Source organism: Rana temporaria, chromosome 13, assembly GCF_905171775.1.
Source record: "Rana temporaria chromosome 13, aRanTem1.1, whole genome shotgun sequence".
In the NCBI taxonomy this organism is placed as follows: domain Eukaryota; kingdom Metazoa; phylum Chordata; class Amphibia; order Anura; family Ranidae; genus Rana; species Rana temporaria.
The window spans coordinates 28836041-28861747 of NC_053501.1; the positions used below are offsets into that span (position 1 = coordinate 28836041).

At 45.3% G+C, this 25707-nt stretch overlaps 1 protein-coding gene across 3 annotated transcripts in view; it reads right to left on the reverse strand.

The window, feature by feature from the left end:
• TRMT61A (tRNA methyltransferase 61A) overlaps nt 1–25707 on the reverse strand; it is a 56668-nt gene that overhangs the window by 12610 nt on the left and 18351 nt on the right. For all 3 annotated transcript variants that reach the window (XM_040331948.1, XM_040331946.1, XM_040331949.1), the window contains exon 3: nt 24953–25219. In XM_040331948.1, coding sequence (XP_040187882.1) covers nt 24953–25219 — 267 coding nt within the window. The remainder of the gene's footprint in view (nt 1–24952; nt 25220–25707) is intronic.

The window sequence follows — 25707 nt, forward strand, 5'->3', positions numbered from 1 at the left end:
GGTTAGATACTGCCAGGCTGAATAAAACATCAACTTCTTATCTGTCTTGGTGACTGACATATCAGATGTGTCCACTTACCCAATAGAGTGAAGTATGGCTAAAGCCTGGTACGCACTACTAGTTTTTTTCCTTTTACATTTAACCCAGCGGGCTGAACTAAAAAAAAAACAACAACTGAAGAGCTTGGGAGGAGCAGTTGTACTAACTAGGCAGTGTTAGTACAGTGATCTCCCCCCGCTGAGCTATTGTGTTCTGACAGGGGACAGCCCCCCCCCCCCACCAGAACAGACCTTTTCGGTCACGCCCCTTGGACAGAAGCCGGTGACTTAACATCCTTGTTCCACTATATGGGAAGTTCCACACCCAACTGCGCAGACTCCGGGCATGCGCAGTAATAGGCTATGGGCAGGCTACGGAAATAGCCGAACGAAACAGCTGATCGTCAGCTGTTAAGAGGAACACAGCTCGGCAGATCAGGATGAAGAGCAGAGAGAAGGGGCGTCTGTTGTGTGATGGGGAAGGAGAGAGGATCCCCCTCTGTATGGACTGAGCACACCGCCGTCCTACACAACACCTACCATCCCCTTCTACATGCTTTCCCCGTCTGACATATTGCAGGAAGGGTGACGTCACCCCACTAAGCCGGCGCTTTGTGTCCGCGGCATGCGGGATCCCTGGGCATCGGAGAGGGGAGGGCTGTGTGCGGCTCTATGGGGCTGACGGAGCAGGAGGAGCTCACTGACTGACAATAGAGCGGCCCATCCAGGGCACCAGTCAGCGAGCACCCGGGCGGGGGAGGCCCCATAGCTGCCTCAGGGAGGGAGGAGGAGGGGAGAAGATGACCATCTGAGAATGTCAGACAGTTTCTATTGAACCGGCCGATGCCTCCCGATATTTGGCCCGTGTGTACAGCCCTTAAAACCAAAACAAATCCATTTTTATTTTGGATGGAATAGGGAATAGATAAAACCTTGCCAGGAATTTTTTTGTCATGTGTGTCCTTGTTGGGGAGATTCCTCTCCATTTCCTGAACCATTGGAAAAACAAGAAGTGAAAGAGAATCTCTCCAAAGGCAAGGAAATCTCTTTTCATACAGTTGTCATTGGAAAAGTGCCCGTCCTGAAAGATTCCTGTTTTTGTGACAACTTAAAATTTTAGAGTGCAGTGACAATGGACAATCTGATGAAAAGAATGTGAAACTCCCCAATGACTTGTATATAGAGAGAAGCGATTCTCACATGAACAAAAGTCTGCTGATGTAGGCCCTAAGGCCTCGTACACACGATAGGTTAACCAGAGGACAACGGTCTGAAGGACCATTTTCATCAGTCCAAACCGATCGTGTGTGGGCCCCATAGGTTATTTAACCACTTCAATACCAGCCACCGTCATATGACGTCCACAAAGTGTCTCTACCATCCAGAGTGGACGTCATATGACGTCCTGGACTTTGAAGGGGGATATCTGAATGATGCCTGCAGCGAGAGGCATCATCCAGATATCTATCTCTTGTGCTGGCGATTCTGCACAACGTAAGAATGATCATAGCGGCGGTTCTGCCGCTAGATCCTTCTTACAGGCGGCGGGAGGGGACATCCCCCCTCCCGCCGCCATCCGGTGCTTCTCCGGCTCTCCCTTGCCATCGGGGGCCCGGAGAAAGAATCGTCCGGCGCTGGCAGGAAGTATAGAGATGACTGGTGACCAGATGGTCACCAGTCATCTCTATGACCGTCGGAGGACCATGGCGCAATGTGATGACGTCACGCCCGGGTCCCGTAAGTAAACAAAGCCGCGATTGCGGCTGTAAGCCACATTATTCATGAGATCAGTGTATTTTTTTCACCGATCTCATCGGTATATGTAAAATAAATAAATACTAATAATAAAAAAATATTAAAACGCCCCTGTCCCCGGTAGCTTGCGCGCAGAAGCGAACGCACACGCAAGTCCCGCCGACATATGTAAACGCCGTTTAAACCACATATGTGAGGTATCGCCGTGTGCGTTAGAGTGGCAGCAACAATTCTAGCACTAGATCTCCTCTGTAAATCTAAACTGGTAACCTGTAAAAAAAAATTTAAGTACAGAAGTTTGGCGCCATTCCATGAGTGTGCGCAATTTTAAAGCGTGACATGTTAGGTATCTATTTACTCGGTGTAACCTAATCTTTCATATTTTACAAAAAAATTGGGCTAACTTTACTGTTTTGTTATTTTTTTAATTCATGAAACATTTTTTTTTTCCCAAAATAGGCATTTGAAAAATTATTGCGCAAATACCGTATTTTCTAGCAAAAAAATTATGATTTGTACATGTAGGAGAGAAGTGCCAGAATAGGCCCGGTATGGAGGTGTGTATAAAAGCCCTGTATGGAAGTGGTTAACCTTCGGATAAAAAAAATGTCAACTTGTTTTAAAATGTAACCGATGGATTGCTAACCGATAGGTCAAAACCGATCGTTCGTATGCACAACCATCGGTTAAAAATCCACGCATGCTCAGAATCAAGTCGACGCATGCTTGGAAGCATTGAACTTCAGCACGTCGTCGTGTTTTACGTCACCGCGTTCGGACACGATCGTTTTTTTAACTGATGGTGTTTACGCACGACGGACCATCAGTCAGCTTCATAGGTTAACCTAGGACAACGGTCCTTCAGACCGTTGTCCTCTGGTTAACCTATCGTGTGTATGAGGCCTTACCATAGTGGCCAATACAGCTCTAGTTGTAATGTACAATGAGGGGGAAAAGTATTTGATCCCCTGACGATTTCGTACGTTCGCCTACTGACAAAGAAATGATCAGTCTATAATTTTAATGGTAGGTTTATTTTAACAGTGAGGGACAGAATAACGACAAAAATATCCAGAAAAACGCATTTCAAAAAAGTTATAAATTGAGTTGCATTTTAATGAGTGAAATAAGTATTTGATCCCCTATCAATCAGCAAGATTAAAGGGAGTGCTCCTAATCTCAGCTTGTTATATGTATAAAAGACACCTCTCCACAGAAGCAAATCAACCAACCCATTCCAATGTCTCCAATGTGCCCGTTTAGGAGATATTTATACTACCTATATTTAAGGCTTACCTAAAGGTTAAAGTCAGGTATAAAAGTTTACTTCCTCTGTAAAGCAGAATGTCATCCAAAAAGGCTCATTCTCTCTCCTCCCCAGTCTAAAACAGAGTTGCAGTTTTTTTGGGGGGAGGGGGAGCACGTACATTTTTTGTCAATACCCGCTCTCACTTCCTTGTTCCTAAGTGATAGAATCATGGCTTATCAAGGCATGCACCCCCCCCCACCACGCCCCACCCTCAACTCTCCCCACCTGCAGCCTTCTAGGAGTCTCCCTGAGCCACGCAATCTCACGCATGCGCACAGAGAAGCCAGTCATGACTGATCAGGAAATCACAGTTGGCTACCAAATCCAAAATGGCGGCACTGGGGACCTGCAGCAGTGAGAAGAATCAGCTGTGGGAGGACAGTGCTAGAATCCATGAACTGGTTTATACAAGATTTTGGTTTCAATGGTGTTTATTAAAGAGTTTTCAAGTTTACAAAATTATGCGTTACATTCACAAAATTTGTTGAACAATATGACAGTAACCCTGCCGGAGCAGCATATTGTGGCCCAGGTAGCTTAGATAAACAGCTTAAGGCGCAATCTCTGGGACAGGTCCAGCAATAAACAAACAAACTTGGCAATTTCAAACATGTGTCCTCTGGAGTCAAATCTGCATCTGCTGCTCGCGGCCTTTTCCCAGGATCGCTGTGAGCAGGATGTTTTAGGCGAGGCCGCGGCTTCGGCCTAGTCCGCAGAGCGCCTTTTCCCCAGGATAGCGGCGGCCTCGCCTAAAAACGTAGGACCGGCGCTCCACGGACCAGGCCTAAAACATCCTGCCCGCAGTGATCCTAGGAAAAGGCCGCGAGCGGCATCAGGCCGGATGCCGCTTGCGGCCTTTTCCCAGGATCGCGGCGAGCAGGATGTTTTAGGCGAGGCCACGGCTTCGGCCTGGTCCGCGGAATGCCGGTCCCAAGTTTTTAGGCGAGGCCGCGGCTGTAGAGTGGCACAGAGGTACAAACCCTAACCAAGTACCGCACAGCTGCTCTTGGAAAAGCTGGTTCAGAAGGGAAATATTGCCAGTTTTTGCTCCTGATAAAAGCTGCATTCCAAGCTGTCAGCCATCTTGTTATCCTCGAAAATGCTGAAGTGTCTTTGGCCAGCACAGCAAATGACTATTGCTTCAGGGGATGGGAGTAAATAATGTAATCATTTCTCCCAGGCTTTCCTTTCAACAGAAAAGGAATGTTGGTGCTATAAAAAAAAAAAGTGTATATAATAAAGCCCCAGCTGTTTAGTAAAAGCCCTATCGATTAACAGCAAACCTTCACTAGTAAAGAAAGCACTACAAACCAAAAGACAAAAAGGACTTGTAAATGGGACAAGGCAGTAAAATATTAAAGTAAGTAGGGTTGTCCAGATACCGATACTAGTATCGGTATCGGGACCGATACCGAGTATTTGCGGGAGTACTCGTACTCGCGCAAATGCTCCCGATACCTAAATAGAATACTTTTTTTGTATTTATCAACATGTTCTATGAAAATTCTTTGAGTTTTTTACTACTGCGTGACAAGCAAATAAAACATTTTTATTCATTTTTACTCATTTTTATTCTTTTACAATGTCTTGAGTTAGAGTTCTTCATAATTCTAAAGAAAATATCCTTAGTCTGTATTGTGGTTTGAAAACTGTCACATGACATTTAAAAAAAGTATCGGTATTCGGTATCGGCGACTACATGAAAAAAAGTATCGGTACTTGTACTCGGTCCTAAAAAAGTGGTATCGGGACAACCCTAAAAGTAAGATTTGAAATCTCAAGCTTTATGCATGCATACTCACTGTTAACCATCCTCTGACAATTAAGAGCTCTACCCGGCGACAAACTTTTACCCTTTAAAATCTCAGTAGGCAACGTTTAAAAAAATTCTACAGGTTGCATGTTTTGAGTTAGAGGAGGTCTAGGGCTAGAATTATTGCTCTACCAATCGCGGCGATACCTCACGTGTGGTTTGTATAACGTTTACATATGCGGGCGCTGCTCACGTATGCGTTCGCTTCTGCGCGCGAGCTCGGCACGCGTTTTCTTGTTTTCTAACTTTTTTAGCTGGCTCCTAGATTCCAAGCAAATTTGTCAAACCCTGCGGTAAAGAGCCTATGCCAGGGTGTCACTCTGACACCCTGGAGATGCAGGGTGTCAGAGTGACACACCACACCAATGATCACCGATTCTGCTATATGGCGGGCTGGGAGTGGTTAAGATCTCTGGAGATAGACTTGTAACCTTAAAGCGGGGGTTCACCCTATATTTTTCCTCTAGCATAAAATTCGGCATAGTAGCGCGAGCTACAATATGCCTGTATTTATTTTTTTAGCCCGGTACTCACTGTGCAATTGTATATTGAAGATTCCGACTCCCCGCGGGGAATGGGCGTTCCTATCCAGAGGGAAGGTGATTGACGGCCGGCTCTGGCACGTCACGCTTCTCCGGAAATAGCCGAAATAGGACTTGGCTCTTCATGGCGCATGCGCATAGTCTGTGCGCAGGCGCCGTATAGCGCCGTGAAGAGCCGAGACCTACTCTGGCTGTCTTCGGGGAGCGTGACGTGCCAGAGCCGGCCGTCAATCACCTTCCCTCTGGATAGGAACGCCCATTCCCCGCGGGGAGTCGGAATCTTCAATATACGATTGCACAGTGAGTACCGGGCTAAAAAAATAAATACAGGCATACTGTAGCTCGCGCTACTATGCCGAATTTTATGCTAAAATGTTGTTATGGAGGGTGAACCACCGCTTTAAGATTGTCCATGTTTTTCTACAATTTCTGTTCTCACATCCTCAGACAATTGCTGCCCTTTCTCTTCTCCATGAGGCACACAGAGACACACAACAAAGTTTGTGATAAGTGTTAAGTGATACAGGCGAGTTTAATTACAAATTACAGGAGCATCACAAATTTGGAATGAAATTATTTTGAGAGGGTGCCAACCATTTTGTCCAATTAATACCCACCCATTACACGCCTTCTTTTAACCATTGTAATAGAAAAATGTATCAAAAAAATTGCTTAAAATCTATTTTTTTCCCCATCAAAGATTTATTAACAGGAAGCGGTGCTGCAAATAGCATAGGTGGCGGAGAACATCATGGGGCACAATAATCTGGGGATCTTTTGCTTGTTTATAATACAGATCTGGAGCATGCACAATGTGGTAGCAAAGTTGCATAGGCTGGATAAACCTGCACATAGCAAGAAGCCACACAGACTGAGACATGGACGGGTTTAACAGGTATTATTTTTTAGAAATTAAAATGATTATTACGACATTTTATTTGAGAGGCTATAATGTATTTTACATTGAGTTTAAAAACACTATAAATTGCCATTAATTTTTATTTACTTCCTCACTCGGTGATCACAGACACCGACACAAGAAGTATGGGAATCTGCCTGGCAGGGACATAGACAATAAAAGCCTGACAGATATTTTAATTACATTTATTTATGATTTATGATTTCTTGGCCATTTTTCAGAGAATATGAATGATGACACAAAAACTTTTCTTTCACTAATGGTTAGTGTTTGGCTGACATCATTTATTATCAATCAACTGGACTCCTGGCAGACCCTTGCATCTTTCATCCAGTGCTGCACTGACTGTCACGGTCGCTACCATGCCAAACGGACAGCGAGGCGTGGTCATGCCCCAGTTGGCTCTGGGTGGAATTGAACCCAGGACCTCTCCATTGCTGGTCCAGGTCTTTGCCTCTGAGCCACATCTCAGTTGATATTCTTCTTGCTGTCCGTCAGAGCCTGGTTCTGAACTATGTGCAGATTGCCTGTCTCTGGATCTCCCTACAATCGGCACTTGTCTATCCTGGTCCAGCTGAGGCAGGTTTCCTAATCAACCAGGGTATAAAGCCCTGCCTCACTATGAGGGAGGTGTCAGTTCATTGTACTCTGATTGTCCTGTCTGTGCCAACGGTTCCTGTGTTCCTGTGGTTGTCTTCAGCTACAAGACTGACCCCGGCTTCTGACCCTTTGGCTTACGTACCCTGGGTTGCTGCTGTCTCCTGCCCTCTGACCCCGGCTTGTACTTTCGGACTTTCCCTGCCTTCTCCATCCCTTGACCCACGGCTTGTGCCCCGGACTTGTCTTTGGTTCCTGTCTGCAAACCCTGAACTTTCCGTCAGTACTTACCTGACTCTCTCTGGAATCCTGGGCCACGGCTATACTTGACTATCCTGGGCTAATCTCTATCTAGCCCCCGTGCACAGACTCACAGCCCAGGTAGTGTCTTACCTGTATTACCGTGGGCTGTGTGTACCTGCAAAGGTGAGCTTACAAATCTGCAAAATGGACTCCACTCAAGGTAAGCCCTCACACGTTTCTGGATTCTGAGTCATGGGGAAAGCAAAATAATTGTCAAAGGATCTGCGGGAAAAGGTAGTTGAACTGTATAAAACAGGAAAGTGATATAAAAAAAGATATCCAAGGAATTGAGAATGGAAATCAGCAGTGTTCAAACTCTAAACAAGAAGTGAAAAATTAGGGGTTCTGTTGAAACCAAACCACGGTCAGGTAGACCAACTAAAATTTCGGACACAGCTGCCAGGAAAATTGTTCTGGATGCAAAGAAAAACCCACAAATAACTTCAGGTGAAATACAGGACTCTCTGAAAACAAAATACAAAAAAAAAAAAAGTTTTGTCTGAAATCATACTAAAAGGTCAGCACACCCAAAACAGATTAATTCAGCATTAGACACTGGAGAGATAAGCCACCTAACAGCCTTACATCTTAGGGATTCCAGTTATAAAATCTCTCTGCTTGAATTCCAGAGTCTGAACATCTGCCAATACAAAGGGGCTCGACTATCACTGTTAGAATTTCACTTTATTTTATGTATGGAGACTGCAAATGAAGGTGTAGAAACATCCATGCTAAAAAGGGGCAAAACTTCAACATAGACACAGGAAGAAATCTGCAAGAACCAATCTGTAAGCATCTCAATACTACAAAAGATATACGGTAAGTAATAAGTAGGTGACTCCATTTACCCAATTAAGGACCAGACCTATTTTTTACACTTGGTGTTTACAAGTCAGGTCAGTCAAGGTTTACAGAGAATGGTTCGAAAAAGAGAAATTATCCAGTGACAGTTGTGTGGAGGAAAATGTCTTGTTTATGTCAGAGGAGAATGGGCAGACTCATTCGAGATGATAAACAAACAGTAATTCAAATAACTGCTCATTACAACCAAGGTATGCAGAATACCATCTCTGAACACACACCACATCGTAACTTGGAGAAGATGGGCTACAGAAGCAGAAAACCACAACGGGTGCCACACCGATCAGCTAAAAACAGGAAACTGAGGCTACAATCCGCACAGGCTCACCAAAATTGTACAATAGAAGATTGAAAAAAATAAATAAAAAATATTGCCTAGTCAAACGAGTCTCGATTTTAGCTGTGACATTCAGGCGGTAGGGTCAGAATTTGGCGTAAACATGAAAGCATGGATCCCTCCTACCTTGTATCAACAGTTCAGGCTGGTGGTGGTAGTGTAATGGTCTGGGGCGATATGTTCTTGGATCTTAGTGAGCATTGTTTAACCACTTCCCGCCCCGGTCAATAGCATATTGACGTCCGGGAAGTGGTTTTGTTATCCTGACTGGATGTCTATTGACGTCCAGAATGATAACATGCTGGGGCACGCCCACGAGGGCACGCAGTGTGGCGATCGTGAGTGTGGCGTGTCAGTCTGACAAGCCACATCTTCAATCGTGATAAGAAGCTTCTGTCAGAGAACCAGGAAGTGCATTTAACGGCATTTCGGTTTACGCTGACAGGGAGAGCCTGTCAGAGGGGGGGTGTCTGTGCTGATAATCGGCACACTGATTATCGGCAAAGCACCCCCAAAATGTACCAATCACCTGCAAATCAGTGCCCAGCAGTGCCCTAATAATAAAATCTGCAAGTGCCCACCCCAGTGCCAATCCCTGCCCAGCAGTAACACCTGTCAGTACCTCATCAGTGCTGTCCATCAGTGCCGCCAGTCAGTGCTGTCCATCAGTGCCGCCAGTCAGTGCTGTCCATCAGTGCCCAGTGGCACCTATCAGTGCCGCCTATTACTGCCCATCAGTGCCGCATATCAGTACCGCCTATGGGTGCCCATCAGTGCCGCATATCAGTGCCCATCAATTCTCCATATCAGTGTCGCCTTATCAGTGCCCGTCAGTGAAGGGGAAAACAACGTTTTAGGACAGAAACTAAAAGAAAACAATTTTTTTCCAAAAACGTTGGTCTTTTCTAGTTAGTTTAGCAAAAGATAAAAAATACGCAGAGGTGATCAAATACCACCAAACGAAAGCTCTATTTGTGGGAAGAAAATTACAAAAATGTAGTTTGGGTACAGTGTTTTAGGACCGCGCAATTGTTATTCAAAGTGTGACAGCGCTGAAAGCTGAAAATTGTCCTGGGCAGGAAGGGGTGTAAGTGCCAGGTATTGAAGTGGTTAAATGCCATTGCCTACCTGATTATTGTTGCTGACCAGGATTCTGGCTAAAATGCAATTGTAGTCAAGCTTCTGTAACGTTTTATTGTCAGGGTGTCCGTACTGGGTATATTTCCCCTCATTTCCTGCCAGGACAGGAAGCGATAAGAAATCTCTCCACCAGGCACACTGAGAAAAAAAAATTATATTAACAAGATTGCAACTTTAGATTTTTCATTGCTGGTTTGCGGGGCTTTTTTTCTCAGACAATAGGTGCTGGAACTTAACCACGGCCCCACAAGACCCCTCCCCCCTACATACACCCTCCAAATCACATCAAATAGTGGGTGTGGTCAGTCAGATTTTACGAAAACAGCAGGAGGGTCTTAAAGGAGCATTAAATACCAGGATTGCATTACATTCAGAGTGCAGAGCTGTCACTTGTAAACACAGAAACCAGACTTCTATGTTTACAAGTGATTGTGGTGAGCAGGCACCAAAGGGTCTGAGCCAGAGGCCCTGGAAAAAAAAAGTCCTGCTGGTTTGGAAATGGAAGAAAGAAACTGGGTGGTTGCCAGAAGCAAAAATAAATAAATAAAAACACTGGCCCAGATTCTCAAAGGGCTTACAACGGCGCAACGCCATGTACGCCGTCGTAAGTCCTAATCTGGGCCGTCGTATCTATGAGACTGATTCTTACAATCAGTTACGCATAGATATCCATTAGATCCGACAGGCGTAAGGCTCTTACGCTGTCGGATCTTAAATGTATTTTTTTTTTTCGCCGCTAGGTGTCGCCTCCGTCGTTTTCCCCGTCGAGTGTGCAAATTAGCTAAATACGCGAATTCCCGAACGTACACGCAGTGAAGTTACGACATTTACGTTAGGTTTGCGCGGCGTAAAGTTGCCCCTGCTATATGAGGGGCAACCAATGTTAAGTATGGCCGTCGTTCCCGCGTCGAAATTTAAAAATGTATGTCGTTTGCGTAAGTCGTCCGTGAATGGGGCTGGACGCCATTTACGTTCACGTCGAAACCAAACACGTCCTTGCGACGTCATTTGGAGCAATGCACCCTGGGATATTTTCCGGACGGCGCATGCGCAGTACGTTCGGCGCGGGAACGCGCCTAATTTAAATGCTCTACGCCCCCTACCCGGCTAATTTGAATTAGGCGGGCTTGGGCCGGGTGATTTACGCTACGCCGACCGCAACTTTACAGGCAAGTTCTTTGTGAATAAAGCACTTGCCTGTAAAACTTGCGGCGGCGTAACGTAAATGAGATACGTTACGCCCGCGGAGTTTTACGCCCATCTACGAGAATCTGGGCCACTGAATTTAAAAGAAAGAAAAAATAAAATAAAAAAGCATTCACTACAATATCTGGATTATGTTGAGAGTAGAATATTTGGTCTGGATACTTGACCTTTATATTGCCAACTAAATCAGTAACCCCCTAGATACCAGAAGATTATAGTTGATCCAGGGTAAATCCGATTGCCTCTCGGGGGATCAGGAAGGAATTTTTTCCCCTGCTGTAGCAAATTGGATCATGCTCCGCTGGGGTTTTTTGCCTTCCTCTGGATCAACTGTGGGTATGGAGTTGGGTGTATAGGATTTTACTGTGTTTTTTTATTTTTTGTTTTTTGTGGTTGAACTGGATGGACTTGTGTCTTTTTTCAACCTGACTAACTATGTAACTATGTAAGACGTCTTGTGCTGGCTGGCTGGATACTGCCACAAGTCATCAATGCCCCCTGTTCTCTGCCAACACGTGTTCGCTAGACGGCAATCAGGACAAGACTGACAGCTCCGACATTTGCCCCCATCAGGCGGATATCACTTCAACATGACAAGTGGCTTTGGAGAAGCCGCCGAGAGGGCGATTATGTCAGATGACAATTGCGGTGTATCTGTTTCTCTGCTTCACAATGCCAGCCAGGGACACAAAATGCCATCAGCAGCTTCCAAAGAGAATTAACAGAGGGTGAAATATATTTCCCTACTGCCAGAGCAATGCAGATCTGTTGTTTAGTGAGAAAGAAAAACGAAGAGGTAGCTCTAGAGACATTCACCATCCAATATGTCCGCTGTGTGCATACTGCAGGAGCAGAGCAAGTAATGAAAATGTCAAAATGCTGATTCATTTTTACAGCGTAAAGGATTTGTGAACATCCCAAGAAGCTCATGGAGGATGGCGAGATGATTATCACCTTCACATTCCAGCAGTGCCTTTTCTCTGTACATACCCTGGTGCCCAACCATGAATCTGTAATATTCATTTATAAGAAAGACTCCACTTTTGGGAAAACATACATAGTGCATCAAGATAATGTCCCCAAAACCCCAGGACTGCAAGCAACAGTGTCAACTAGCAGGGCTGCTGTCTAGAAGAAAATGCAAGATAAAGTTGTGAAAAAAAGTAGAGCAATATTAAACTTCTTTTTTATATCCACTTCCATACCAGACACTTACGCACCTTCCTGCCCAAGCCAATTTTCAGCTTTCAGCACTGTCGCACTTTGAATGGCAATTGCGCGGGCATGCTACACTGTACCCAAACAAAGGGGTGCCTCTCTTCTCATTGGAAAAAAATGCTTTGATATACAAGTGCTTTGGATTACAAGCATGTTTCTGGAACGAATTATGCTCGCAAACCAAGGTTTTACTGTAATATTAATCCTGTACAGGTACATTGGGTTGGAGAGGCTCCTTCACTTGGGGCTGCTGCTCGGATACGGGTCTGGTATGGATTCCGGGCGGGAAGTGGATATACAATTGTGACGGAACCGCTTGACATCCTGATTAGGTTCTTCCGTCAAACAGTGCCTCCTGCCCGCCAAACCGTTCCAGCTGAATCTTGAGGGGGAACTCCATGCCAAATTTCAACTAAAAAACTGGCATGGGTTGCCCCTACAGGAGCATACCAGGCCCTTGGGTCTGCTATGGATTTTAAGGAGACACCCCCTGCGCCGAAAAACTGGCTTGGGGGGTCCCCCCAAAATCCATACCAGACCCGTATCCGAGCAGCAGCCCCAAGTGAAGGAGCCTCTCCAACCAAATGTACCTCCACAGGATTAATATTACAGTAAAACCTTGGTTTGCGAGCATAATTCGCTCCAGAAACATGCTTGTAATCCAAAGCACTTGTATATCAAAGCATTTTTTTACAATGAGAAGAGAGGCACCTCTAAGTGTAGCAAACACCGCTATTTTAACGCTTCGCTATAGGCGTATCCAGTGTGAAAGGGGTCTAATGAAGAAACATCAGTGGCTGTCCTAGCTTCATTCAGCAAGAGCCCACAGCGTAGCACTCGCCGCATTTCACTGGAGTGCACATTGAACACATTTTATAAGTGGTCAGAAACTTGTAAATAACTCATGAAAGAATAAAGTTACGTTAAAACCAATCACACCATTGTTTTTCTTGTGAAATTCCCAATAAGTTTGATGTGTCACATGACCCTCTTCCTATTGAAAAAACAAAAGTTGGATTCAAAATGGCCGACTTCAAAATAGCCGCCATGGTCACCACCCATCTTGAAAAGTTTACCCCCTCACATATACTAATGTGCCACAAACAGGAAGTTAATATCACCAACCATTCCCATTTTATTAAGGTGTATCCATATAAATGGCCCACCCTGTACATGTTTTATAAATTCACATCCACAAAACTGAACAAAAGATCTGGTTTGCTGCTCATATAGAAATCAGAGCCAAACTTTTTTTTTGTGTGTTCTCATATAAACTAATTATCAAGATTGATAGGGAAATAATTTGGAAGGAATCAAGTAAAGTGAAAAGATTGGATGCCAAAAAAGAGAGAAGTCTGCTGCTAAGAGCCATTAATTAGGAGTCTACAGCCAAGTCAGAGCTTCTGGGATGATAAATTCGGAGCCGAGAAGTACAGAAGAATAAAAAGGTAGCGGACTTGGAATTAAAGCACACCGGCCCTTTACTGTGAAGCAGAAGGATAGGAGATGTAAGGACCGAACTTGACTTATCATTCATGTGGTTTTAAGTGGCATCAAAGCCAGTCAGTTTGAAGGACATCACAGGACAAACTTCACTTTTCTTCTTCTTCATTATGGAAAAAGCTGCAAATTCATAACAAAATTCGCTAACCAATTGGGATCCGTGCTATGGACGAAAGACGTCCACAGCGCGGCTCTCAAGTGCCGAGTGGACGTCCTCTTGTTGACATTCCCTGTGCGTGCCGCTGGGGGCGCGCAGCGGGGGAACACTGTGCCCGGCGCATCGCTGGGAAGGCAATGCGTGTGCCTGGTGGCCGCGATGTCCGCCAGGTACCCGCGATCGGTGGTGACAGCAGGTACGTGGATCTGTGTGTAAACACAGAGCTCCACGTCCTGTCAGGGAGAGAGGAGACCGATCTGCGTCCCTTGTACATAGGGACACAGCATCGGTCACCTCCCCCAGTCGGTCCCCTCCCCCCACACAGTTAGAACACACCCAGGATACACATTTAACCCCTTCCTCACCCCCTAGTGTTAACCCCATTTACTGCCAGTCACATTTATACAGTAATTAGTGCATTTTTATAGCACTGGTCGCTGTATAAATGGGAATGGTCCCAAAATTGTGTCAAAAGTGTCCGATACGTCCGCCGCAATATCGCAGGTCTGACAAAAAAAAACAAACAAAACCATAAATAAATCGCAGATCGCTGCCATTACTAGTAAAAAAAAAAAAAAAAAAAAAAAATCATAAATCTAGCCCCTATTTTGTAGGCGCTATAACTTTTGCGCAAACCAATCAATATACGCTTATTGAGTTTTTTTTTTTAAACAAAAATATGTAGAAGAATACGTATGGACCTAAACCGAAGGAAATTTTTTTTTTTTTTTTTAATTGGGATATTATTATTATAACAAAAAGTAAAAAATAGTGTTTTTTTTCAAAATGTTCTGTCTTTTTATGTTTATAGCGCAAAAAATAAAAATCGCAGAGATGATCAAATACCACCAAAAGAAAGCTCTATTTGTGGGAAAAAAAATGATAAAAATATAATTTGGGTACAGTGTTGTATGACCGCGCAATTGTCATTCAAAATGCGTCAGCGCTGAAAGCTGAAAATTGGTCTGGGCACGAAGGGGGTTTAAGTGCCCAGTAATGAAGTGGTTAAAGGGAAGGGGACAAACAGCTAAACACACAGATGAAATTCAAATATTTTGTATGGGCTCAAACAGTACCTTAACCACTGGCCGCCGTCAATTGACGGCGGCAAGATAGTGCTCTTGTTCATAGGACGTCCTCGCCTTGCAGAGCCACTAGGGGGGCACGCGCGCACCCTCTGCATTACTGGTAACCCAATGCGCGTGCCTGGCGCCAGCGATGTCCGCCGGGCACCTGCGATTGACCAGTAACTGAGCAGTACCCATGGATCTCTGTGTGTAGAGATCCACGTCCTGTCAGGGAGAGGAGACCGATGCTGTGTCCCTTGTACATAGGAACACAAATCGGTCACCTCCCCCAGCCAATCCCCTCCCCCTACAGTTAGAATCACTCACTAGGGAATACATTTAACCCCTTGATCTCCCCCTAGTGTTAACCCCTTCCCTGCCAGTCACATTTACACAGTAATCAGTGCATATTTATAGCACTGATCGTTGTGTAAATGTGAATGGTTCCAAAATAGTGTCAAAGGTGTCCGGTGTGTCCGCCGCAATATCAGTCACGATAAAAATCACTGATCGCCATCCATTACTAGTAAAAAAAAAAAAAAATGCTATAAATCTATCCCTTATTTTGTAGACGCTATAACTTTTGCGCAAACCAATCAATATACGCTTATTGCGATTTTTTTTTTACCAAAAATATGTAGAAGAATACGTATCGGCCAAAACTGAGGAAAAAATTATTTTTTTATATATATTTTTGGGGATATTTATTATAGCAAAAAGTAAAACATATACCACCAATAGAAAGCTCCATTTGTGGAGAAAAATTCTTAAATATAATTTGGGTAAAGTGTAGCATGACCGCGCAATTGTCATTCAAATTGTGACAGCGTTGAAAAATGGATTGGGCAGGAAAGGGGTGAAAGTGCCCGGTATTGAGGTGGTTAAAAAGGTATTGGTTTCATTGCACGAGTACAAATACTCAGTATCAGCACTGATACCAAGATTTTACACCACAGGTATACAGCTATGACACTGCAGCCACAGGTGTGCCTAGGCACCCTCACATACCAGGAAGTACCATGCAATTTTTCAGTATTCACAGACAATTGATACTTTGCCTAGGCAGTACCCTAAAAAAATGTAACACTTGTACAGCCCTCAAAATTTCCACTCGCCTACTAGCATTTGGCGAGTGGATTTAAGCTGGGGGCGTGTGATGACAGGGCTGCATGACCAATCTCCCTCCAATCTGTGTCTACACTTAGAGTCCCGATGAGATTGGCGGCCGAAGAGGAAAGGTGCATGCTCAGGAAAAGTAGTCTGGTGAGCCGCGCACAGGCAGAGCAGTACACAGGTGCTCTCCTTACAATTCTCATTAAGCCATGGGACCTAACAGTATGACCTCGCTGAGCCTGCCCCCCTCCCCCGGGCCCCGACCAATGTAGCTGGAGAGCAGAAAGTAATGAGTGAGGTGGAGGATTGCAAAAATTACCACTCCGGTGCAGCGCTCACTGAAAGTTGCCCTGACATGAGAGCGGCAGCCTTCTAGTTTGTGCAGTTATCTTCTCCTTGTGCTCTATGTAGGTGTCCAACAGTTTAGCCTGAGCACTGTGAACAGACTGGTCTCAATGTGTGCTGTGCGCTGTCAGTGTGCGCTGTGCTATGGTGTCAATGGCTGTGCAGTTGTGTGGATCTCAGCGCTGGATTGTACTCCCTCCCGCTGTGCTGCAGCTCCTCTCCTCTCTGCCAGCCTGAATAAAAGGGGGAAGTGGGGACATGCAAGCGTGGAGCCGCACACACAGGCTCCTGATGATGAGATGAATGGGAGAGAGAGAGAGAGGATGGATGGGAGTTGCAAAGGAGACAGCAAGAGAATGGGGAAGATACCCAGTTCTAGTGCCCTGTCCCTCTGGTCTGCCCCTAGTGCCCTGTCCCTCTGGTCTGCCCCCAGTGCCCTGTCCCGCTGGTCTGCCCCCAGCGCCCTGTCCCGCTGGTCTGCCCCCAGTGCCCTGTCCCTTTGGTCTGCTCCCAGTGCCCTGTCCCTCTGATCTGCCCTCAGTGCCCTGTCCCTCTGGTCTGCCCCCAGTGCCCTGTCCCTCTGGTCTGCCCCCAGTGCCCTGTCCCATTTTGTTAAAGTTGTTGTTGGTAATATTTAATTTTGTAACTTGATTCTGCATAAAACATTGTCACTCCATGAGATTATCTACGGGGGCGTGTTTACGGGTGCAATTAGGCGCAGGGCAGTGTATGAATTAGGTGGGGCAACTGGTGGCGAGTAATTCTTGAGGCCTGGCTAGTGGCTCAGGACTTGAAATTTTGAGCCCTGCTTGTAGATATACAACATAGATAATCTTCACTTTTTGAGCTCAGGTCCACTCTAACATGAGAAATATATATTTGTTTCTGGGTCTGTTTTAGCATCGGCCATCATTTCAGTGTCTCTGTGCTTCCTTACCATTTAATATTCATTATTGCAGGTTTTACACGATTCCTTGCATGGTTTTATTGCTACACAAAATGTATCCTGTGTGCTTTTCATCTGAAGGATCAGAAGACGTGATTGTCTGGGAAGGTCTTCATGTTCTTGCACAGCGGGTGAAAAGGTTAACTACCGGTAGGTAAAGCCAAGCCACATACGCCAGGAAAATGTAATAAAATCCACAAGAGATCATTCATCCTTCCAACATAATCTCAATGTAACGCAATTTTCTGCATACACAGGATCTGTTCAGTAATTTAAGCAAATAGTTTGGGATGATGAAGATTTCCTTTAAGAAAATGGAAAACCGCAATTTAAGTACATGTAAACACTCAGGGGTCTATTTATGGAGAATTAAAAAAAATGTGACTTTCATCTAACATTCTCTAGTGAAGAATCGATCACTGTCATTTACACATGGACCTGAAAGATTCTCCTACAGACAATGTTTGGTGAATGTCAGATTCACCGCTTTATAACTCTGGGCCAGATTCACGTAGAATCGCGGCGGCGTAACGTATCGTAAATACGTTACACCGCCGCAAGTTTTCATCGCAAGTGCCTGATTCACAAAGCACTTGCGATGAAAACTACGCCGGCGGCCTCCGGCGCAAGGCAGGCCAATTCAAATGGGCGTGTGCCATTTAAATTAGGCGCGCTCCCACGCCGGACCTACTGCGCATGCTCCGTTTCGCAATTCCCGTCGTGCTTTGCGCGCCGTGATGTCATTTTTCCGAACGGCGACGTGCATAGCGTACTTCCGTATTCCCGGACGTGTTCCGCAAACGACGTTAAATTTAAAATTTCGACGCGGAAACGACGGCCATACTTTAGACAGCAATACGATTGCTGACTAAAGTTAGGGCACCCAAAATGACGACTAAATTTGCGACGGGAAACTAGACTAGCGGCGACGTAGCGAACGCGAAAATATGTCGTGGATCGCCGTAACTCCTAATTTGCATACCCGACGCTGGTTTACGACGCAAACTCCCCCCAGCGGCGGCCGCGGTACTGCATCCTAAGATCCGACAGTGTAAAACAATTACACCTGTCGGATCTTATGGATATCTATGCGTAACTGATTCTATGAATCAGCCGCATAGATAGAAACAGGGATATGCCGTCGTATCCCCTTTGTGAATCTGGCCCCATGTCCCTAACTGAGACAAACAGATGAATTTGCCAAAGCACCGTGTATTATTTTATTATCAACCGACACTTATTCTTTCCATCCTTTATTTCATCTCGGGGCTGCTGATCTTGTACAGTCTCTTTGCAGCCACTTCCTGTCTACATGCCATCCAGCCATTGCTGAATTGCATTTCTCAGGGATGTTTTCCTGATGGTGACAACAGTGGGCATAATGTGTCCCGAAATGGGCACTTCATCAGAAGCCCTTGGGACAGGGTGACAACACAGGAGAACAAATGGGTTGAGCATGAAAGTGTCACTCTATAAACAGAAAAGTACCTGGACTCAAATAGTCTTTACTTATTGTATACAGCAAATATTAAATCCCAACAAAAACACAACATACCGTATTTATCGGCGTATACCGCACACTTTTTTGCCCTGAATATCAGGGCAAAATCGTGGGCGTGCGATATACGCCGATACCCGCACGAGTTTAAACCACTGCGCCGGCATATACCGAGCACAGTACACTCGGGTAGGCTCCTCTCGCGGTCACGTCCTGGACGTACAGGACGCACAGGACGTGACCGCGAGAGGAGCCGAGCCTGCCCGACTATACCTGAGTGTACTGCACTCGGTATATGCCGGCGTAGTGGTTCAAACTCACCGCGGGAATCGAGCAGGGAGGACACCGCAGAAGGACGCCGGACCCGACGAGGAGGACACCACCGAAGCCGCAGACGGACGCCGGACCTGACGATGGACGCCGCGCAAGACACCAAAACTAAGTACTAAAATCTTTTTTTTACCGGAATGCAGGTCCACTTTAGGGGTGCGCGCCATACGCCGGAGCGCGCAATACCCCGATAAATACTGTAGTATGACATTATTTTTCATAAGTGAATAAGTAACTCAAATGCCATATCTTGACCTCTGTTTTTGTAAAAATAAATCCATTTTGAGTTAAAAACCTACGGAGTACTATATTTTTAAAAACAGTTTGACTCCCGCCAGAAGTTATGCAAAATGTGATAGACCATAAACTGCAAAACCTTTTAGGTCTTTAAAGGTTTTAGAGAGATTTTGTGAGAACGATACACCTAACAGTGGATGTCGGTAGAATGCCCAGATTGGATGGGCACATAGGAGCCAGTGAAGAGCATTCAAATATTTTATGTAGTGACAGCAAGAACAGAGTGGCTTGTATTCACGTTTTGTTGGTCATTTGTGCCTCGTTTCCACTGAGCGGAACGGTTCGGTACGGTACGCTATTTTGGGTGTTTCCATTATGAAAGTGTGCCATAAAACCGAACCGTACCGGACCATTCTGGGTCCTGCTTTAGATGTGGGGCCATAGAAAATGGAATGGTTCCATTAGGGCGGAGATGCAATACATTCCACTGATTGGTGGACGCGCTAGGCATTTTTTCTAAATCCTGTATGGTCCCCGATGGTCCGATTTGCAGTGGAAACGTCACGAGAATAGACCGATCCGTTCTAAACCGTTCCAAATCTACTGACCCGAACCGTTCCGTTCAGTGGAAACAAGGCATTGTTCACTGTAAAGAGTACAATAAATTCTAATAGAATAATATAACTATCTGCACATTGCCACTCTATTTTACTGGATGCACTTACTGGTGCCTCTTGGCATCAAATGTCTAGGATATCCTAAGCAATGCCATTCTTCCTTCTTCATTTTCAATCCTCTATTGGAGCAATGACACAAGGGAGATCAATGGTTGCTACAGGAAACACAGAAGTTTTACCAAAGAACCGCCATCGTTGGGTCACCTTCTGTCACACGCAGACTATTCAAGGTTAAAAGAAATACAACATATTACAAATCTGTAATCTGTGAGCAATTTCATGAATCCCCGAGACATAATCTGTTTTTTTCTCCATAAGAGCCATTTCCAGCTATGTTAATATCTGCTTTCATTTCCAGCAGACAAAATCCATTAGGTGAAAACATTAGATTACTGCGAGTCGTCCAGGCCCCAATGCAGATTAATTCCAGGCACTTATTGTTTCATGTAAAATGGAATGTAGAGGTAAACAGAAATGGGTTCTGTTAAAAAATAGCCGTGCTAGCAGGACCTTTACAATTCATTGTGTCTGTGATGACACTAAAAAGATAGCTATTGGTTTTAGCCAAAACCACTCAAAAAAATGTTAAGTGCTGAATTTACCTTCCAATTTGTCTTCATTGTTGGACTTCCTGTCTGTTACCCCCGCGGGAGTAGGCGTAGTCGTTCCTTTTCCTCGGCGGCACACTGTCTCCTGGGAGCTAAGTGTCAGCATTCCCAGGAGTCAGTGAGGATCGCCGCTGCGAAAATCTCGCAAGATCGTCTGCTTCCCCGTACTGACCTGTGTATAAGTCTAGTAGCAACCTGCTCGGTTTACGGCGCTCAGCATTCACTGGAACCAGGAAGTTAATGCTTGTGGGCTTCACATGCCCACAAGCACGATGAAACCGGCAGAAGCCTTATTTTAGAACTTTGTTTTTTAATGGGAACCTGACATGGGGGGAGATGAATCACCAGAACAGTGAGTGTAACATTGCGATGATTTTATTGTTTGCATGGTTTAAAAAAAAAAAAAACGTCCGCTGAACCTCCGCTTTAAAGCAGAGCTCCACTCCTCCTATGCCACATTTGGCATGTCAATTATTTGGAGGGGGAGCGGGAGTTTTGACAGGTACCCGCTCCCACATCCGGTCAGAACGCCTACGCGATCTGACCGGAAGTTCTCCCCTCCCCTCCCTCCGTGCTATCTTCTGAGACACGTCACAAGTCCCAGAAGATTGCCCCAACATTAAGGAGGTGCAGTGCGTTAACCTGCCTGTGAAGCCACAAGCTGTCACAGCCGGGTGCCCACAATTGTAATGCCGGCGACGGGGAGAGGAGAGGGAAAGAAGCGAGGGTTCAGGCGGCCACAATGTTGGATCATGGGACAGGTGGAGTGTGTGTTTATTAAAAGTCAGCAGATACACATTTTGTAGCTGCTGACTTTTCTAAAAAAAAAAAAAACACGGAACTCCGCTTTAACCACTTAAGGACCGCCTCCTGCACATATACGTCGCCAGAATGGCACGGCTGGGCACATGTACGTATATATACGTCCTGTACTAGCACCCAGCCGCGGGTCACGGGCGCGCGCCTGTGGCGCGCTCCCGCGACCCGGTCCGAAGCTCCGGGACCGCGGGTCCCGATCGCCACTCGAGTGTGGCGATTGGTCCCCGGAGCTGAAGAACGGGGAGAGCCATGTGTAAATACGGCTTCCCCGTTCTTCACTGTGGCGGCTGCATCGATCGTGTGATCCCTTTTATAGGGAGACACGATCGATGACGTCACACCTACAGCCACACCCCCCTACAGTTGTAAACACACACAAAGTGAACCCTACAGCGCCCCCTGTGGTTAACTCCCAAACTGCAACTGTCATTTTCACAATAAAGAATGCAATTTAAATGCATGTTTTGCTGTGAAAATGACAATGGTTCCAAAAATGTGTAAAAATCGCTGATCGCCGCCATTAGTAGTAAACAAAAAAAAAAATGCAATAAAACTATCCCCTATTTTGTAAACGCTATAAATTTTGCGCAAACCAACCGATAAACGATTATTGCGATTTTTTTTTACCAAAAATAGGTAGAAGAATACGTATCGGCCTAAACTGAGGGAAAAAAAAATAAATTTATATATGTTTTTGGGGGATATTTATTATAGCAAAAAGTAAAAAATATTGCATTTTTTTCAAAATTGTCGCTCTATTTTTGTTTATAGCGCAAAAACTAAAAACCGCAGAGGAGGTGATCAAATACCACCAAAAGAAAGCTCTATTTGTGGGGAAAAAAGGACGCCAATTTTGTTTGGGAGCCACGTCGCACGACCGCGCAATTGTCTGTTAAAGCGACGCAGTCCCGAACTGTAAAAACACCTTGGGTCTTTAGGCAGCATATTGGTCCGGTCCTTAAGTGGTTAATCTAAGAAACCATTTTCACGTCTGTCTGTGTTGCTTTTAGAGAGGTTTCCCCTCACTTCTTGTCCTGGATACAATTTTTTTTATAAGATAGGAAGTGAAGAAGAGGTGAAGGGATCGCTCCAACAGAGAACAGCAACTTCAATGTTGTACAGTGGGAATTGATTTACTAAAGGCAAATAGACTGTGCACTTTGCAAAGTGTAGTTGCACTATGCAAGTGCAGTTGCTCCAGAGCTTAGTAAATGGGGTAAAGCTTCACTTTGCAAAGAATACCCAATCGCGTGCAAGGAATTAAAAAAAGCAGCACTTTTGCTTGAACATGATTGGATGATGGAAGTCAGCAGAGCTTCTGCTCTTTTACCAAGTGCTGGAGCAACTGCTTTTGCAGAGTTGCAACTGCACTTTGCAAAGTGCACAGCCTATTTGTCTTTAGTAAATCAACCTCAATGCGTCTAAATAGGACTGAACAGCCTAATGGGCACCAGAGTTGGCCCACACTGTCCAGTGTATTCTCTAATCTTACAAGCCTGGTCAGACACACCCCTCTGGGCATTGCAGTGCGCTGGGAACCAGAGTGCGGAAAACTTTGGGATGTGCATTGCCACAAAAAGAAGGGTAATTAAAACCATACAGAAGTGAAAATCATTTCAAAATCATACGAAAGCTACTACATCAGTTCACACTGGAGAAATACTGTATACCTGTAAAGTGATACTAAACAAATACTGTTTTATTTACATTCTCCCTTCTTTTTCTGTATGTGGATGATGGCAATGTAATTATTTTAGTCCGGGTCAGTACACATCTGTCACATGACCCAGCTCTTTCGCAGCCTGTCTGCAGGGAAACATAAGCAGGAGGAGCTTCTAGTCCTCTGCTGCTGGTCATAAGTTTAAAAAAAAAAAAAAAAAAAAAAAAACACAATCAACACAATAAAATTGTTTTAAATTGCCATACAAATATATATTTAAAATTAAATATTAATTTTACCATTAGTATTGTATGGACAGATTTCTGCCAGTCGCAAGCTGTCACGCAACTCTAGCATGTGTCTTAGAATAACAGGGAGGTGAAGCCTCCATCAATCAAAATGTAATATCCTACCTCCACTGTGTTTAGCTGGTTAGTGGGTATGGAGGGAGGGAGTGGGCTGTCATTTACCACTGTGTACACGTCCACATGTGCGATTCCATAGTCACATGGGCTGCTCAGATATGATAGGGAGGAAATGCTCAGGGTAGAAAAAACATTGAAAACTGAACATGTAAACTAGCTGTCAACACTGCTCTGCAAAATCCCCAACTACAGTGGGGGCATGGACAGGAGGGGTAGACAGAACAGCAGGATCAACCAGGTTTTTGCAGAATACAGAAAATGAAAAACTCAAAAGGAACCGAGTATGAACAGCATACATCATTTTTGAATAACTCCAGTCCCTGGGACATCCTGTTAACTGGACATGAAGAAGAGGTCACTACAATGGGGACACAGACAGCAATCTGTCCTGTCAAAACCTTTCCTTCTCCATCAAAGGGGATATAAGCTATGGGTTTGCACATTGAACCAGAAGTGTTCACAATAATTTAACCACACAAACCTAATTTAGACGTGTGTCAGGGTAGGAGATAGTGTTCTCATAGACGAGGAAGACAAACATCTGACTGGTTGGTATGGAAAAACAGATTTAAATTCCCTGTTTATTCATCATACCCAGGGCTATTTTTTTTCAGAGAATAGGTGCAGGAACTCCTTCCTTCCGAGTCACCTCTTGGTTCCACCCCCTACCCACCTCCAAGCACCATTCCTTGGTTCCACCCCTACCCACCTCCAAGCACCATTCCTTGGTTCCACCCCTACCCACCTCCAAGCACCATTCCTTGGTTCTACCCACCTCCGAGCACCATTCCTTGGTTCCACCCCCTACCCACCTCCGAGCACCATTCCTTGGTTCCACCCCCCTACCCACCTCCGAGCACCATTCCTTGGTTCCACCCCCCTACCCACCTCCGAGCACCATTTCTTGGTTCCAGACCCTACTCACCTCATGAGCACCGTTCCTTGGTTTCACCCCCTACCCACCTCCCAGCACCATTCCTTGGTTCCACCCCCTACCCACCTTTTAAGCTCCATTCTTTGGATCCACACCCTACCCACCTCTGAGCACCATTCCTTGGTTCCACCCCCTACCCATCACTTCCGAGCACCGTTCCTTGGTTTTCTACCCCCACCCACCTCTCAGTAATGGATACAGAACCAAGTATCAATTGGTGGTGCCAAGTTATTTGTATGCAATTTGTTAATGATAGGAAGTAAAATAGATCCCCTGTACAATGGAGCACCCTCAGCAACAATAGACTCTGAACAGCTAGCAGCAATAGACCCCTTCCTTCACAGTACATGTCTCCCAGCAACGATTGTCTCACAGTATAATAGGATCCCCCCACCGACAACTGACCTCCCCAGCAACAATAGACCCTTCCACTGAAAAAATAGATCCTCTCCAGCAACAATAGATCCCCCAGCAGCCAGCATTATTAGACCCTCCAGTACACCCCAGCACCCCTTACCATTACATACATTTAGAGCTAAAGGTGCCGGAACTGCGTTCCCCCACGTTCCTGCTGAAAAAAAGCCCTGATCATACCTTCAATCTTCAAAGCATCCTTTGCATGACCGATGGCCTCCCAGGGCGATGGTATATCCAGGAACACGGCATCTGCAATATGAGATACTCCAAAGCCATTCTTACACACATCCTGATTCTTCACAGTTACCAGATGATCCACTTTGTGCTGTTGGAACTCCTCAACGGCCTTCTCAGCTCTCTGCTGGTGGAACTCCACAGTGTACAAGTGACCTGTCGGTGCCACTGTCCGTATGATGGCGTGGGAAAGAGAGCCACTTCCAGTACCTATGAAAATTGTAAGGTGGGTTAAACACATTTTTATCTGAAGGTTGTAGAATTTCTAAATGTTTTTGTACTTAGGTAGACTATAGTAGACTTAAACCCTCTTGGACACACTGGGCCAGATTCACGAACAATTACGGCGGCGTAACGTATATCCCCTTTACATTACTCCGCCGCAAGTTTTGGTCGTAAGTGCTTGATTCACAAAGCACTTGCGTGTAAACTTGCGGCGGCGTAGCGTAAAGCCGTCCGGTGCAAGCCCGCCTAACTCAAATGGGGCGTGTACCATTTAAATTAGGCGCGTTCCCGCGCCGAACGTTCTGCGCATGCTCCGTTAGGAAATTTCCCGCCGTGCTTTGCGGGAAATTACGGCGCCCCAACGTGTTTTTTGAACGGCGACGTGCGTTACATCCTTTCGTATTCCCGGACGTCTTACGCAAAAAAATGAAAAAATTGGAAATTCGACGCGGGATCGACAGCCATAATTTAAC